General features: G+C 41.3%; 1 protein-coding gene across 1 annotated transcript; it reads left to right on the top strand.

The window, feature by feature from the left end:
* Nucleotides 1-13,381: 13,381 nt before the first annotated feature.
* Nucleotides 13,382-15,735, top strand: LOC108699480 (E3 ubiquitin/ISG15 ligase TRIM25). The gene has a single exon (XM_018231580.2). The coding sequence runs from the start codon at nucleotides 13,829-13,831 to the stop codon at nucleotides 15,263-15,265; it is 1,437 nt and encodes a 478-aa protein (XP_018087069.1). The 5' UTR covers nucleotides 13,382-13,828; the 3' UTR covers nucleotides 15,266-15,735.
* The last annotated feature ends 479 nt before the right edge of the window (nucleotides 15,736-16,214 follow it).

Here is a 16,214-nt window from a genome sequence, read left to right on the forward strand (position 1 = left end):
ATTCGACCGTTGATAAATCTGCCCCTAAATGTTTGAATGAGTTGTATCCATCTTCAGCTATATATTTGTATATGTATATAAAGCTCTGTATTGCTGGAAGTTTACAATAAAGCTTTTTTTGAAAACTAAAACCAAAAACTTAGAATGAACATTATCGGTTGTTATTTAAGTGTGTCTGCTGAATGTTATGAGGGGCACCAATTCCATCTTTAGAACAGTCAAGCAAAGAAAGGAAGTAATTCATTTAATGATCTCCACTGCTGTTCTACTCAATACTGAAACCATATCAAAGTCAGTCACATGAACAAGATCCTCGGACTAAAACAAGTTTGGAAAACTAGACATTATTGAAACCAACGGATATATCTTTTCCCAATTATCAGTCATCATTGGCAAATGGAAATTGAAGGGAGTTGAAGACCAAGCAGTGGGTCTGTCTGGAGATGGACAGTGAGACAGGCCCGGCTTCTGTGCCAATATTGTGCCTACACTTTCTCTGGAATCCACAACAAAGAAAATTATACATTTTAATGGTGAACAAGTGTTACCAGAATCATCTTCTGTGGCCCTAGAGAAGGAAACATTAATAAAAAAACACTGGATGAATCTGCCGCAGGGGGTGAGTAAAAAATTAGGGGCATTTGCCCGAGGGGGGGGGCAGGTAGGCAGGAGGGAGGAGGAGGGGGAGGGTTTTTTTACAGTATGGGTTGGTTTCTCCTTTAAAGGAGAAGGAAAGGCTAAAAGTAAGTGAGGTTTATCAGAAAGGTCTATATAAATACACCAGTAACCCCTCAAAGTAATGCTGCTCTGAGTCCTCTGTCAAACAGCACATTTCTTTCCTTCTATTGTGTACTCATGGGCTTCTGTATCAGACTAACTGTTTTCAGCTTAAACCTCCCAACTGTCCCGTTTTCAGCAGGACAGTCCCGCTTTTGACAGCTAAGCCCGCTGTCACGCATCTGTACTTAAAAGTCCCGACTTTGACTTTCTCTGCACTGAAGTTACATTCAGAATTTTAGAAAAACAAATGAAGTTTCTAGCCACGGCGTCATTGGGGAGGCGGAACCTTCCGGGTGGTGCTTCAGTGTCTGAGAGGCGTGCCCATATGGACTCTTCATTTTAGTCCTAAACTCCTCCCCCCCCTGTAGTTTGAGTTATAGTCAGTGTAGTGCCGGGGGCTCCGCTGCTTTGGTAAAGGAGTGGAAATAGTGTGTAGCGCTATAGAAAACTGACTTGTGTTAGGACAGTTTAGCTACTTTCCTTGGTGGGCTGAGACCACCGATGAACTCTCTTTCTCAGGGGTAAGCCCTGGCAGCGGGGTGGAGGCAAGGGTGTAGTGTAACTGTAACCTGATGCAATAGCACAATGATGGGCGCCAGTAGTTCTTTAACAGTTGAACAAAGAACAGTATTTATTGAACAATAGCACAGAGATCATTCAGCACATTGATCCACAATGGAGTATAGAACATACACAGCAGCATAAAGGAAGCATATACTCACAGCACGTATAGGCTGAATCCCCACAGGCTAGGGAATATACAGCAGAGAGTAAGTTGACAGTGTGTGATGGGTATTGCCCAGTTTTCAGGATATCTTCCAGTGGCAGACTAGGGGAACTCCTGACATCCCTATCTCAACACTTGGTTCCTTACTCTGGTTCAGTAATACCCTGGGATCTCAATCCCTCTAATCTCCTCGGCGGAGCCTTGTGCTGCTCAACTAATTAACCTCTCTATCACTCCTAGAGTGATCTATAATTGATTATAGCTGTCTAATTACTAGGGCCAAGTCGCCTAGGGTCAGCACTACCCATTCCCTTCCAGCCTACTTGGTTGGGCTAAAGCAATGGACCCAGAGCACATGGTTCCTAAACCTTTTATACTCTGGCACAGTGCCATCTGGTGTACACTGTGTGAACTGCAGGGGTTACATAAGCACAAGGTCCCCATAAGGACCCACTGAGGTGTCCATATTACTAGGGATGTGCCTGTCTGTAAAGTGTAAGGGTGTCTAAGATTTTCACATCCCTACAAGTGGAAATAGTGGAAATAGTAAGCCTGCTTTGTGCTGGAATGGAACTGTGGGTCTGTGAGTAACGTAACACCTTTGTGCTTGGGAGTGGGGTGGATTTAGGGAGGAGGGTGCCGTGCAACTTAGAGAGAGCTCTCCTGTGTGTGAGTTACTGTGTTACTTTTATATTCACACATGAAACAAATGCCATTTGCAAGATTTATTTCCAAGCATCCTCCCAGAAATGCATTGAGGGCCCAAACAGCCCAAATAAAAACAGGTTCTGAAGCACAAAATAATTTGTTCCTGCAATGGCTCAGTGCTCAGATGTCCTCTTTCTGTGAGTTCTGTGAGTTCTGTGAGGCAGCACATTTATCGTGTTACTGCACAGCGAGGAACCCGAGTGTGTAACAGAGTTACTGTGTGTGTGTTAGAGAGTTACTGTGTGTGTGTTAGAGAGTTACTGTGTGTGTATTAGAGAGTTACTGTGTGTGTGTGTTAGAGAGTTACTGTGTGTGTATTAGAGAGTTACTGTGTGTGTGAGTTACACTGTGTGTGTTAGAGAGTTACTGTGTGTGTGTTAGAGAGTTACTGTGTGTGTTAGAGAGTTACTGTGTGTGTGTTAGAGATTTACTGTGTGTGTTAGAGAGTTACTGTGTGTGTGTTAGAGAGTTACTCTGTGTGTTAGAGAGTTACTGTGTGTGAGAGTAAATTGGTACATTTACTGTTGTGTGTGTGTGATACTGTGCCCACACTCATGCCCCTTATCCCCACTCTATTCACAAAGAGCCCAGGCAATAAACTCACTCTGTTTTAGTAATAATTTATACTATTACTATATACCATACTATTTATACTATTACTATATACTATACTATTTATACTATTACTATATACTATACTATTTATACTATTACTATATACCATACTATTTATACTATTACTATATACTATGCTATTTATACTATTACTATATACTATGCTATTTATACTATTACTATATACTATACTATTTATACTATTACTATATACCATACTATTTACACTATTACTATATACTATACTATTTATACTATTACTATATACTATACTATTTATACTATTACTATATACTATACTATTTATACTATTACTATATACTATAATATTTATACTATTAATTCATTTGAAAACACCACACCACAAAACACCACATACAGTACCACATTTCTCACCCACTTAATTCGATCTTGCCCACTCCCACACCTTGTGTATTACTCCCTTCCCTTTAGACTGTAAGCTCTTTCTGTACAGGGCCTGCCTCACCTTTTGTACCTGTATTGATTGTGATGTTTGTTACTCCATATATTCTATGTATGTAATTCATGTGATGTAGTTGTATAATCACATTTACTTTACAGTGCTACGCAATATGTTGGCGCTATATAAATACATGTTAATAATAATAATAATAATAATTTGTACATTTTAGATAAACAGGTCCCTTGGAAAAAGTTAGACTCACAGCTTAAAGGGCAATTCACCTTCATTAGCAAAACTGTAATAACTGAAAGAAAAACACAAAAATATGTTCAAACTTGTGTAAAAGGAATATGGTAATCAGGGGGTGTGGCCACAAAAGGGGCATGGACACAAAAATTTCACAGCACTTTATTTGTCCCTCTTTTTTTCCAAAATGTTGGGAGGTATGCTTAAACCTCCAGGGCTAGGGCTTGAGCATGATCATTTTGCTCCTCCCCCCTGCTGTAATCTGAGCCCAGAGCTATGAGTGAGCAGGGAGATACTCAGGCAGGAAGTGATGTCACACCAAGCTAATATGGCAGCTGCTATCCTAAACAAACAGAGAGCTTCTGGAGCTGTTTACTCATTATGGTAAAACATTCTGCAGAATAAATATAGTGTTATAGCTTGTACTATTGTGGCTAATCTGTTGCCAATAAACTGCCTCTGTAGCTTTCCTTCTCCTTTAGTAAAAAGGACAATCAATACCATTTAAATGAGTTTATTTCATTATTTTAAATATGTATGATATATATTTTTATTAACACATTGTTTTCAGAAGAAAATATAAAACTGTGTGTTAACATAACAGTTTAAAATTGTATTATGAAATAAAACTAATTTGCATAATAGTAAGTATAGCTCAATCATCATATCTCATATCAAATGCTGGATTGTCCACAGCCCAATAAAATCCTACGTATCTACCTTCTTTGTCAGGGTAGGTCCTTCTGAAGAGAGTGACCATGCAAGCTGGTATAGGTATTAGTTTCCCTTTTCCTAAAAAGGCTTGTTTCTATACACTAAAAGCTCTATTTACAGCTTTTCTCATGTACCTTAACAAAAAGAATATATTTATTATAAAATATATATTTTTTTGCAAATTAATCTAATTTTTTAACTCAGAGACAACACGATTCCAAAGCCACATTTGAAAAATAAAAACCTACGATTTTGAATAATTATATATCTATTTAATCTTATGTTGTATTGACAATTAAAAGGGACCTGTCACCCTAAAAAATAATTCCAAATCCTGTTTTATGATGTTAGTCAAGCAAAATAAACTTCACTTACACTATTTACATGATTTCAATCTTCTTTCTTTTAGTCTTATAAATCACAATCACATCAAGCAGGCGGCAGCCATCTTGTGGACTCTTTTATTAAGACTAAAATCTAGCCAAAATCTAGTTTATGCACCATAATGGAGCACCTGATGCCCATGCACTGACTACAAAATGAAATGTTGGAGACAGAGGGGGAATGTAAGGAATGCAGTGACATATAGGAATTGCAGAATAGAAAGTGAAAGTAATTGCCCGCCTAAGGCATAGAGGAGGGGCAGGCAATATTTGATTGACAGCTGAAAGTTTTAAATGAGTTTATAACCAGTATGGATGTTTCAATAAAAAAAAGAATTTGGGTTTCATGATTAATTTTAAAAGGACTTTTATTAAACAGATTTTCATGGGTGGGTGACAGGTCCCCTTTAATTCATTTTTCTTACCTTCTCACCCTGGTTGTTACACAGGTAATTGAAGACCTTGATAACAGCATAGCTACTGAAAATATTAAAGGGGTTGTTCAGATTTGATATTCAGAGACAACTTGCAATTGGTTTTAATTTTTTTATTATTTGTGTTTTTTTAGTTAGCTTATTATTCAACAGCCATCTGGTTGCTAGGGGTCCAAATTCCCCTAGCAACCATGCACTGATTTGAATAAGTGACTGGAATATGAACAGGAGAGGCCTGAATAAAAAGATAAGTAATATAAAGTAATAATAACAATACATTTGTAGCCTTACAGAGCATTTGTTTTTTTAGATGGGGTCAGTGACCCCCATTTGAAAGCTTGAAACAGTCAGAAGAAGGCAAATTAGTTAAAAACTATAAAACAATAAATAATGAAGACCAACTGAAAAGTTGCTCAGGTCTGGCCATTCTATAACATACTAAACGTTCACTTAAAGGGGAACCACCTCTTTAAAGAATTACAAAGACATGGATATACCTTTCATAATGTGCTAGAAATTTTCAGTTTGTGTTTTCAAGTCTTTATTGTGGATCATCTTCCGCTGGTTCAGGTGCGTCAACAAGAGGACCTTCGGGATCATTTTAGAAACATAGATCAGGAATAGTGATGGGAGAATTTATTCGCCAGGCGCAAATTTGTGGCGAATTTGCGCGATTCGCCGCCAGCAAATAAATTTGCGAAACGCCTGCGAAAATTCGCAGAGACAAGAAAAATTTTCCGAAAAAACGGACGCCGGCGTCAAAAACGGGCACCGGCGTCAAAAACTGACGCCGGCGTCAAAAAAACGGGCACCGGCATCAAAAACGGGCACCGGCATCAAAAACGAGACACCGGCGCCGTTTCTCAAATTTTTCGCCGTTACGCGAAATTCGCGAATTTTTCGGCCAAACGGCACAAATTCACCCATCACTAATCAGGAACGTTAAGCTGTGATTTAGCAAGGGAACACATCTCAGTGAACATAAGATGATGCTAAAAAGTATAAGAGAAACAGATCGTTGGTTATTTGAAATCAGCCAGGCTGTGTGCAATGTAACCATAATAGTTTGTCATGAGTCTTACATTTTTATTATAAATGCCATGGTCCAAATTAAAACATGAATAGTGGCTAATTTGTCCCGTTTCTCTTTGCCGAAAAAGTAGCAAATTTCCTGTAAAATTTGAGAAACGGCGATTAGCGAAACACAATTTTTTTACACCGGCGACAATTTACATTAAAAAGTCTATGGGTGTCTGAATAATTTTGATGTGCTGCAGTTTTCTGCATGATCACAATGTTGCGGGGGTCAAAATTGTTTGACTCACACTCTGTTTCTCTTATTCTTTTTAGCTTCATCTTATGTTCACTGAGATGCGTTCCTTTACTAAATCCCAGCGTAACGTTCCTGATCTATGTTTCCAAAATGATCCTGAACGTCCTCTTGGTGACACACCAACATTTTAGTGAATTTTCATGGTGAAACGCAGAAATTCGTCGTGCATTTGCACCTGGAGAACAGATCCGCCCATCACTAATGAACAATGCAGTGGTTTGAATAAGAAGGAAATTAAATATAAATCAGTGATGACCTGAATAGTTTTCACCCTCAAAGTCCCTCTCGGACCATAACCTGCATATCATTGGAATAGGCAAATTAGGGAGATGAATTCCAGCTACACATGATCAAATAGCTTTACATCAACTACCGTAGATACGCGAGTATAAGCTGAGTTTTTCAGCCCCCAAAATATGCTGAAAAACGCTACCTCGGCTTATACTCGGGTCAAGCGCAAAAACGGTCGCCGGTGTCTAAGAATAGTCACCGGCGCCCAAGAATAGTCACCGGCGTCCAAGAATAGTCTCCAAGAATATTCGCCCGCGTCCAAGAATGGTCGCCGGCATCCAAAAACGAGACGCCGGCACCTCCAATGGGAGCAGAAACCCTCAATTTTTTGATTGAAACTTACCAGAAGCTGCTGCATTTCTCACCCTAGGCTTATACTCGAGTCAATAAGCTTTCCCAGTTTTTAGAGGTAAAATTAGGTACCTCGGCTTATACTCGGGACGGCTTATACTCGAGTATATACAGTATTAGTATGATGTAGACAATGATATTCAGAGGCAATTTGCAATTATTTTTTGTGGTTTTTGAGTTATTTCACTTTGAGTTATTTTAACTTAACTAGGGTAAGGGCACATGCGAAGATTCTTTGGGGCGACTAATCTCCGCCGCCTGAGGCAGCATTCAAAATACGCCCCCCCTTCCCATTGCTCTTACCTTAGAATCAACAACAGGGGTCGCATCGCAGAATTGTGCTCTCTGCACTAGAAAAGCCAAATTTCTGGTTTAATAACGTTTCTGCCATGAAGTTGCCTCACGAGGAAACTTTGGGCAACTTTGGAAAACAAAGTGCTCAGAGTGCCATCCCGCCGGCAATTTTTATTCTAGCTGGACGGAGGCAGTTCGGGAGATTAGTCACCCCAAAGAAGAGGCGATTTATCAGCGGGCGACTAAATGTCCCAGAATCTTTGTGTGTGCCCTGACCCTTATGTTCAGTTAGCAATTTCAGCAGCAGTCTGGTTACTAGGCTCTTGGTTACCTTACAAACCAATAAGTGGTTTGAATGAGGGACTGGTATATGAATAGGAGGGACCCTGAATAATATAATAATAATAAAATTGCAACATCATAGAGCTATAGGGGCAAATTCACTAAGATGCGAAGTTGCGCCAGGCGCAACTTCGCCGCACTTCGCCAGGCGTAGTTTCGCCAGGGCTCCACAAATTCACTAAAATCCGAAGTTGCGCACAGGGGTAGCGTAAGGTTGCGAAGTTGCGCTAGCGTTGTTTCGCTATATAAAGCGAAGTTGCGCTAGCGAAGACTAATATGCATACGGCGTGAAATTCAAATTTCAATGGAGGAACACGTATCTGCACTACAAATGCCTAGAAAACCTTCAAATCAGCAAATAAAATTTTTATTTTGCCCTACACATGTGCCCACTGTCTAGGTAAGTTGCCATGAGTCAGGAAATGTAGGGGGGAGGAAGGGGAGCCCCAAAAATGTTTCGATCTTTTTCAGCCTATCAGCCATCATGTAGAAAACATGCCAGCGTTTTTTTGGGACTTAGAAAAAAAATTGACTTTTTTTTAAACAATCCCTATCTACTCTATTGCGCTTCGCCAGGTCTGAGGTGGCGAAGGAAGTCTAGCGTAAAAGGTAGCGTTCAGTACACTGCGCAAGTTAGTGAATTTGCATAGTTTCGTCGCTAGCGAAACTTCGCCTGGCGTAAGGTTGCGAAGTAACACTAGCGAAACTACGTCAGCGTTCGTTAGTGAATTTGCGCAGTAGCGAAAATGCCAAACGCTAGCGAATTAACGCTAGCGTTCGGCGCTTCACGGCTTAGTGAATTTGCCCCATAGTATTTTAGCTGATAGGGTCAGCGACACCCATTTGAAAGCTGGGAAGTTGAAGAGAAAGGCAAATAATTAGAAAACTATAAAAAATAAATAATGAAGACTGATTACAAAGTTGCTAGGAACGGGGCATTCTATAACATATTAAAAGTTCACTTATAGGTGAACTACCCCTTTAAAGAGGTGGTTAACCTTTAACATTTAGTATGTTGCAGAATGTTTCAAATGGCCTTAATTATTTATTACTTTTTTTTATTATTTGTCTTTTTATTCTGATACTTTCCAACTTTCAAATAGGGAGTCACTAAAAACAATGCTCTATAAGGCTACACATTTATAGTTACTGCTACTTTTAAAACACATATGTTTATTCAGACCCTCTCCTGTTCATATTTCAGTCTCTTATTCATATCAATGCATGGTTGCTAGGGGAATTTGGACCTTAGCAACCAGATGGCTGAAATTGCAAACTGGAGAGCTGCTGAATAAAAAGCTAAATAAGTCAAAAACTAGAAATAATAAAAAATGAAAACCAATTACAAATTGTCTCAAAATATCCCTCTCTACAACATACTAACAGTTAATTTAAAGGTGAACAAGCCCTTGATTATTGCAAATAGCAGTGTGCAATTTGGATTATCAGTAAATGACAAAAATAAGGATTCAGTTATGTTTTTTAGACAGACCATAACAACTGCACATGCAGGGGGAAAAAGAGAATTTTACTTACCTACTTGACGTAAATTCCTTTTCTTCTAGTCCCGACATGTCAGTACACATGGGCATTGCCCCTCCCAGACCTGGAGGTAGGACCTATAACATAGCCAATCAAAATGAATCATGACCTATAAGACCACATGACTTCCTCCTCACCACAGTTATACTTTTGCCATAGCAGTACAGTAACCAAAATAATAATTGGGATGGGAAACCCTGTACTGACATGTCGGGACTAGAAGAAAAGGAATTTACGTCAAGTAGGTAAGTAAAATTCTCTATTTCTTCTACGTCCCTCCATGTCAGTACACATGGGATCATCCACTGGCAATGAGCCAGCCACCATACATGCAACCAGTGGTGGACCAGCCAGCTATTATGTATTCTAACATAGATGTGCAAGGCCATTGTCACACTAGCAGGCCAAGATGCCCATCAGCTGCAGTATATGCAAAACACCAGAGTGGAACTCTAATACACAAGCAATAGTACATAAGCCAGCTATTGTGAATGCCACCCTTAGAGACAAGGTCACCAACTGCACTGGCACCTGACACAAAAGTCAATTTCCACATATGCAACAATGGAGCATAAACCAGTTGTTGAACTTGCAAAACCCTGGTCCACAAGCCAGCCTTATTGATAATAAACAGTGGCATACAAGACCAAAAACAATGCATGTAAGGCAGAAGCAAAGGTTAGCTGTAAGCCAACAACATATGACCGACATCAGCTGCTGAATACCAATCAGCAACAAAATTAGCTATGGGCTGTGAAACTCAGAGCAAACACCAGCTGATGGGACAACCCATGTTAGATCCAACCAAATAGCCAATATTGCCTACTGCTGGTGTAACCAGAACCATGCCTGCAAGGATTGTAGACAAGACAAAACCAATGGCTGTTGTCCTGCCGAGCATTGCCGCAAGACAAACAGACATGCCCACCAAGGGCCACAGCAAAGAACAGTAGCCATGCCTATCAGTCGCCACCGCCTAGCCAGTGGCCTCTGCACCATAGGTCACACCAAAGGCTGGCAGCCACAAGCCCCCAAGGACTATAATAAAAACTAGCCGCCACCTTAGCCAAGGGCCATGGAAAGAGGCCAATAGCCCAAGAACCCTGTTAAAAGGCAAGCATGCACCTAAGTTATAGGCCATGGAATCAGGCCCACAGCAATAATAAACCTGGTAAAAGGTCAACCAAACAAATGTGCCAAGGGTAAAAGACCACATGAGCCAAAGGCTCATGCAACAGGCCAGCAGAACAAGGGCCCTTGTAAAAGGCCAGCAGACCCATGAGCCGAGGGCCATGGAAAAAGGCCAGCAAACCCATTAGCCATGGATGAAAACAAGGGCTCTAATCCAAGCCAAGGGCCACAATGAAAGCCAGAGGCCACACAAACCCAGTTCCCTGGCGAGAAGCCTGAAGCCACACAAATGGTCATAGACTACAAGCTGACTTCAAGCCTGTTAAGGTGCCAGCAGACATAACAGTAAGTGCCCTTCAATCTACAAACAATTAAAGAAGGGAAACCTACAGCCACCAAAACTCAGTAGATGTAGTATAACTACAACTGAGCTCCCAACAAAAACCACCAGATGGGAATAGAATATCTAAGAGAAAGCCTACATCACACAAAAATACACCATATAAATCGGAACACTGCCTGTTAAGTGTGAAAACATCATAGGAAAAAATGGGGTACAATGCTGCTAAAGCAGAACAAACCCCAGCCAGTCCTGGAAAAACCAGATGTAATAAGATCACACTTACCTACTGTGTCTGCACAGAGAACTCGGGCTCACAAACCTAAGACCTCAGATGACATCAATACAAGAAGTCAGAGGAACACCGGCACACAACCAGATAATATGCGCTAGTCAGTAGGAATAATCCAGTCAGATCCTTGGTGTCAGGCTGCTTCTTAGGACCAGACTCAGGGGCGTAACTAAAGAGGAAGCAGACCCTGCGGCTGCAGGTGGGCCCAAAAATTATAGGGACCCCATGAGGCCCAAATAAAGAGCAATATCAATATATATTGGTAAAACAGCACAACCTCTGGTTATATTAGGGGCCCTAAAATGAATTTGCTGTGGGGCCCAATGACATCAGGTTACAGCACTGAACAGACTCAATGTAAGGAAGGAAGGGGCTACCATACTGCTTCAGCAATGCAAGCCTCCAGCCAACCCTGCAAGCACCCTGTGTAATAAAAGGCAAATATAACCTCTGTGTGTCTGCTCAGAGGACAATAGAAACAACAGTAGCAAACTGAGGAGTATCTGCACCTTACCTGATAGCAATGACTAGTCCGCAGGATGAAAACTTCAGCTAGAACCCTGATAGCTTTCAGCTGAGGGACATAATTAGCTTATTAACATGCAGACTTCCCAGTGAAATGAATGTTTCAAACACACCGTGGATACTGATAAATCATACTCGCTGGATTCAGGTACCACACTGCTTCAGCAGAGAGATTCACCAGTCAGTACTGAAAGTACCTTGTGTCACAAGAGCCAATACTGCATTTTGCACAGAGGACTTGTAATAAAAGTTACTAACCCTGGTGGTCTAGTGGGGGGACGGCACGGATGCCTGCTGCCCCCTCGGCGGGGACGCCCACCACGCAATCCTCTTCCTTCTTCCTAAGGCATGCACACCGCGCATCTTTCCTATTTAAAGGCGCATTCGCACTGGCGTCATGACATCAGCGTGCAATTGGTGCAAAATTCAAATGTTTGAAGGGACATTCAGGTTTAGAATTATTGCCCGTTATAGGAGTTTATTCCTGGTGCTTCCTGAGATTTTGCTAATTCTGTTTTGAACCTGTTTGATTCCTGTTGTGACCCCTGCTTGGCTTTTGACAATTCTACTCTCCATATCCTGACCTGTTTACCAACTCCGATTCTGCTTAACCCTCTGATTGACTTCCTGGTTTGACCCTTGCCTGCCTGACTATGTTTATTCTCTGCCTGCCCCGACCCGGCCTGATCTGACTACTCTTTCGCCTAACGCCTTGTACCACAACCTTCTGCCCAAAGACTTTGCTCTACTGTCGTGCCCCTCTGCCTATCCAGAACCTCTAGCCTTGTACCTCTCATTTAAGTCCTGGTGGCATCCAAGTAGCTGAGGGCTCCTCCCGAGGCCAAAGGGGGTCACACTACTGGTGAAGCACGAGCCCAGACCAGGGTGCCTGGTGTTTCTTCTGGTGTTGGGTGCCGACCGTGACAGGACTCCAGCTCACAACAGAAGACTTGTCCTTCAGACAAGAAGTCAGAGGAACACAGGCACCTTACCAGATAGCTCAGGCTTGTCAGCAGGAATATCCAGACAGGTGGAACACTGCTTGTTAAGAGCAGACTCATAAGAAAGGAAGGAGGTGCCATACTGCTTGAGCAGTGCAACCTCTATCAATTCCTGGAGGTGCCTTAGTAACATGAGCCAATATAACTTCTGTGTCTGCACAGAGGATGCAGGTTCACCCATACAAGACTTAAAATATTAAACAGCAATAGCAACGGGCCGAAAGCTTACACAGTACTTTTTTGTGGGAGTAGAGGCTAAGAATTATAACAAGGGTGTGTAGAAGTCCTAGTAAAAGAGCATTAAAAAGTAAATTATTTCAAAACAAATTATTCTAAACTTACCATTTCATCTCTCGAGGCTTTAGATTCTGTATCAGAATATTCACTTTCTGCGGCCATTTCAAGTCCTGAGAATTTTCTAACAGAAGAGCTAATGCAATGTTTGACTATAAGATACATACCTCCCAACTGTCCCTGCAGTTACATACAATGTTTCTAACTTATTTTGGCCAGAATTTTACCAATTTAGGATAAGCAAAGAAATAATCGTAATAATTTAAGATAAGCAGGTCTCTTGGGGAAACTGTGACTTGCAGCTGAAAGGACAATTCACCTTCATTAGCAAAAACTGTAATAACACATAAAAACCACAGAATGTCTTGAAACTTCCATAACCTGCCAAATTTTGTAAAATGAACATGGTAATTAGGGGGTGTGGCCACAACAATAGGTGTGGTCAAAAAGTGTTTTGCTGCATGGCAAATCTTTTTCTCCCTCTTTCTATTTCCAAAATGTTGGGAGGTATGAAAATATAAAATAAAAGCGAGTTTATTAGAGCAATTGAAGGATAACAATGCTTGTGATGCAAACTAGCAGTGGGACCTTGTGAAGCTGCTGACCAGGTCTGTCTCATTAAATCCAACATGAAACGCTCAGATGAACATGATGCAGCTGCAATAAAGTTTATTATCACAACAAATCTGAAGTAAATGGTAGAGCCAATGAAACGGTTTCTCCTGCTAGCCAAAAAGTGAATAGTAAGGGAAAAGTCTTGCTGATGATCAGCATATTTCCATGTGACTCTGCAGAGAGGAGAAATCCTCCCCCCCCCCGAAATCTTACTTGGATTCCTCTTTGTGAACTGCAGCTATTACAGAAAGTTCAGCATATTGAGCCACATAGTTACACAGACTTTGTATAACAGAATTGATTCATACACTGTGTAGCAGTGAGAAAAGGTGAACCACCCCTTTTATAGAGATTAAAGACTAGAGCTAAGGAGTCGCTCCATTGGGGATTTAATATAAGACAAGTCCCCCTTTCACTTTCATTTCTTCTCCTTCCAGGTTCCAGCAATGGCGGCTGCTGATCTGAGAGAGGAACTGACCTGCTCCGTGTGCCGGGAGATTTATACCGACCCTGTAACCCTGTTGTGTGGCCATAACTTCTGTCTCATCTGTATTGAGAGAACATGGGACTGGCAGAAGAGTATAGAGGAAGATCCCTCCTGTCCTGAATGTAGAAGGACATATAGAAAGTGCCCTGAACTGATAAGGAACCTGAGGCTGAGGAACATAGCAGAGCAATTCCTTTCTACTGACCCACAGCAGGATGGGACTGGGACCTCTAGAGACTCAAAATGCTCCTCACACAACAAGATCCTGGAGTATTACTGCTATAAGGATGGTGTCTGTGTCTGTGGCTCATGTGTTGCCTTTGGAGAGCACAGAGGCCACAAGGTGGAGCTGCTGAGTGAGGCCTCTGAGAAGAAGAAAGAGAAACTGAGGAAAGTTCTGGAGAAGCTGAGGCCAGAGAGAGAGAAGACTGAGAGAGAAGCCCAGAGACTGCAGGAGCGCAGGAGAGAAGTGGCAGAAAAAGCAGCCGGTGAGACAGAGAGAGTCACTGCCCTGTTTAGAGACATCAGGGAACAGCTGGAAGCCCTAGAGAAGCGACTCCTGAGTGACATCTCCAGCCACAAAGAGAAGCTCTCACTCACACTCACTGATCTGATGGAGCAGCTGGAAATAAAGAAGGACGAGCTGTCCAGGAAGATCCGTCACATTGAGGAGCTGTGCAACATGGCAGATCCACTCACTGTCCTACAGGAACGGGAATCACATGGAGCTGCAGATAATGAGGGGGGCAGAGAGAGACATGATATAAAGGTCCCTGCTGTAGGGGATCTGGATGTGGATCTGATCTCAGAGACATTACTCACAGGCTTAGCTGCCATTGTGACTGGGGTAATGGGAAGGATCCATGGGCAGAAGGCTACAGACCTGTTACTGGATATAAACACGGCTGGGAATGATGTATCTGTATCAGGGGACAGGAAATCTGCTTCCTACTCACTAACAAAACTACATTACCCACAATCCCCAGAGAGATTTCAATATTTTGCTCAGACTTTAAGCAGCAGGAGTTTCCCCTCAGGGCGACATTACTGGGAAGTGGAGGTCAGTGAATCAGGGGAGTGGAGGGTAGGGGTGGCCTATCCCAGTATAGGGAGGAAAGGGGTTCAGTCCTGTATTGGGGATAATAACAAGTCCTGGTGTTTGTACAATAATAATAAATATTTAGTGATACATGACAATAAATGGACAGAGTTACCCCACGTCCCTTCCTGCAGGAGAATCAGGATCTCATTGGACTATGAGGCCGGATGTCTGTCCTTTTATGAGCTGAGTGAGCCAATCAGACACTTACACACCTTCACTGTCACCTTCACTGAGCCCCTTCATGCTGCATTCTGTGTGTGGGGTTATAATTCCTGTGTAAGAATCATTAGTTAGGGAACTGCCCACATCAGGAAACCCATTCCCATTCTGGGGGATAAGTCCCTTCTGCTTCTGTATTACATTATTGCATTTATGTGTATATGTATCTGTATTGCCTACATCATTTAATTCATTGTACAGTATGGATCCTTAGCTATTTGATTTACTGATTTATATACATTGCTGTAACTAGGGAAGCACCAAATCCTGGTCTGGATGTGACCACATTTTAGCACTTTTTGCAGGACTTGGATTTCGTGGAGTCGTGAGTGTTCAGCACAAGCCAAATCCAAACCTTTATAGAGGAATTAAATCTAAAGAAAGAATTAAGGGCCACACATAGAGTCACATTCTAATCAATGAGAACATTTTATTTTATACTGTTATGTGAAAACTTATGGGCAACATTCACTGGGTTATTTACTAAAACTCAAAATGTTGTGATTATTTTATTAAAACAAAATTGACCAAACTTCCATCCAAAAAAAAAAAGAGAAAAGTTTGGTAAGGCAAACAACTCAATAAAATTGTATGAGAATTTGAATCGTACGAATTTTCAGATTTGTACAAAACCCAGTGCACAATATCCTCAAAATTATAAAAGGGACATCTGCCATTGACTTCTACATGACCTCGACAGGTTTGAGATTATTTGAGAGTATTTTTGGATTTGGACTTTTAACAACTTCAGGGTATAACAAATTGGAAAAGTCAAGTTTTTCCTCAAATTTTTTCTCCCCCGTTAAAACTCTAACCTGAAAATTTAGAGTTTTTGTAAATAACTCCTTGTAAGTGAGGAGAGAAGAAAATTGTCCAGATTTCAGTTTTCCCCATCGAGATAGAGATTTTCTGAAATAATTACATTTATCTTCACTATCCCTCTCAGTATCTGTTTCTCTTCATTCTCTCTTCATGCAGCAGTTGGGTGTCAGATATTCACTGACAGTTAGATCCAATATATCTT

This window comes from Xenopus laevis, chromosome 8L (genome assembly GCF_017654675.1).
Source record: "Xenopus laevis strain J_2021 chromosome 8L, Xenopus_laevis_v10.1, whole genome shotgun sequence".
NCBI classification, from domain to species: domain Eukaryota; kingdom Metazoa; phylum Chordata; class Amphibia; order Anura; family Pipidae; genus Xenopus; species Xenopus laevis.

Coding starts and splice junctions, on each gene's coding strand:
- LOC108699480 (XM_018231580.2), top strand. CDS start 13,829: ATGGCGGCTGCTGATCTGAGAGAGGAACTGACCTGCTCCGTGTGCCGG.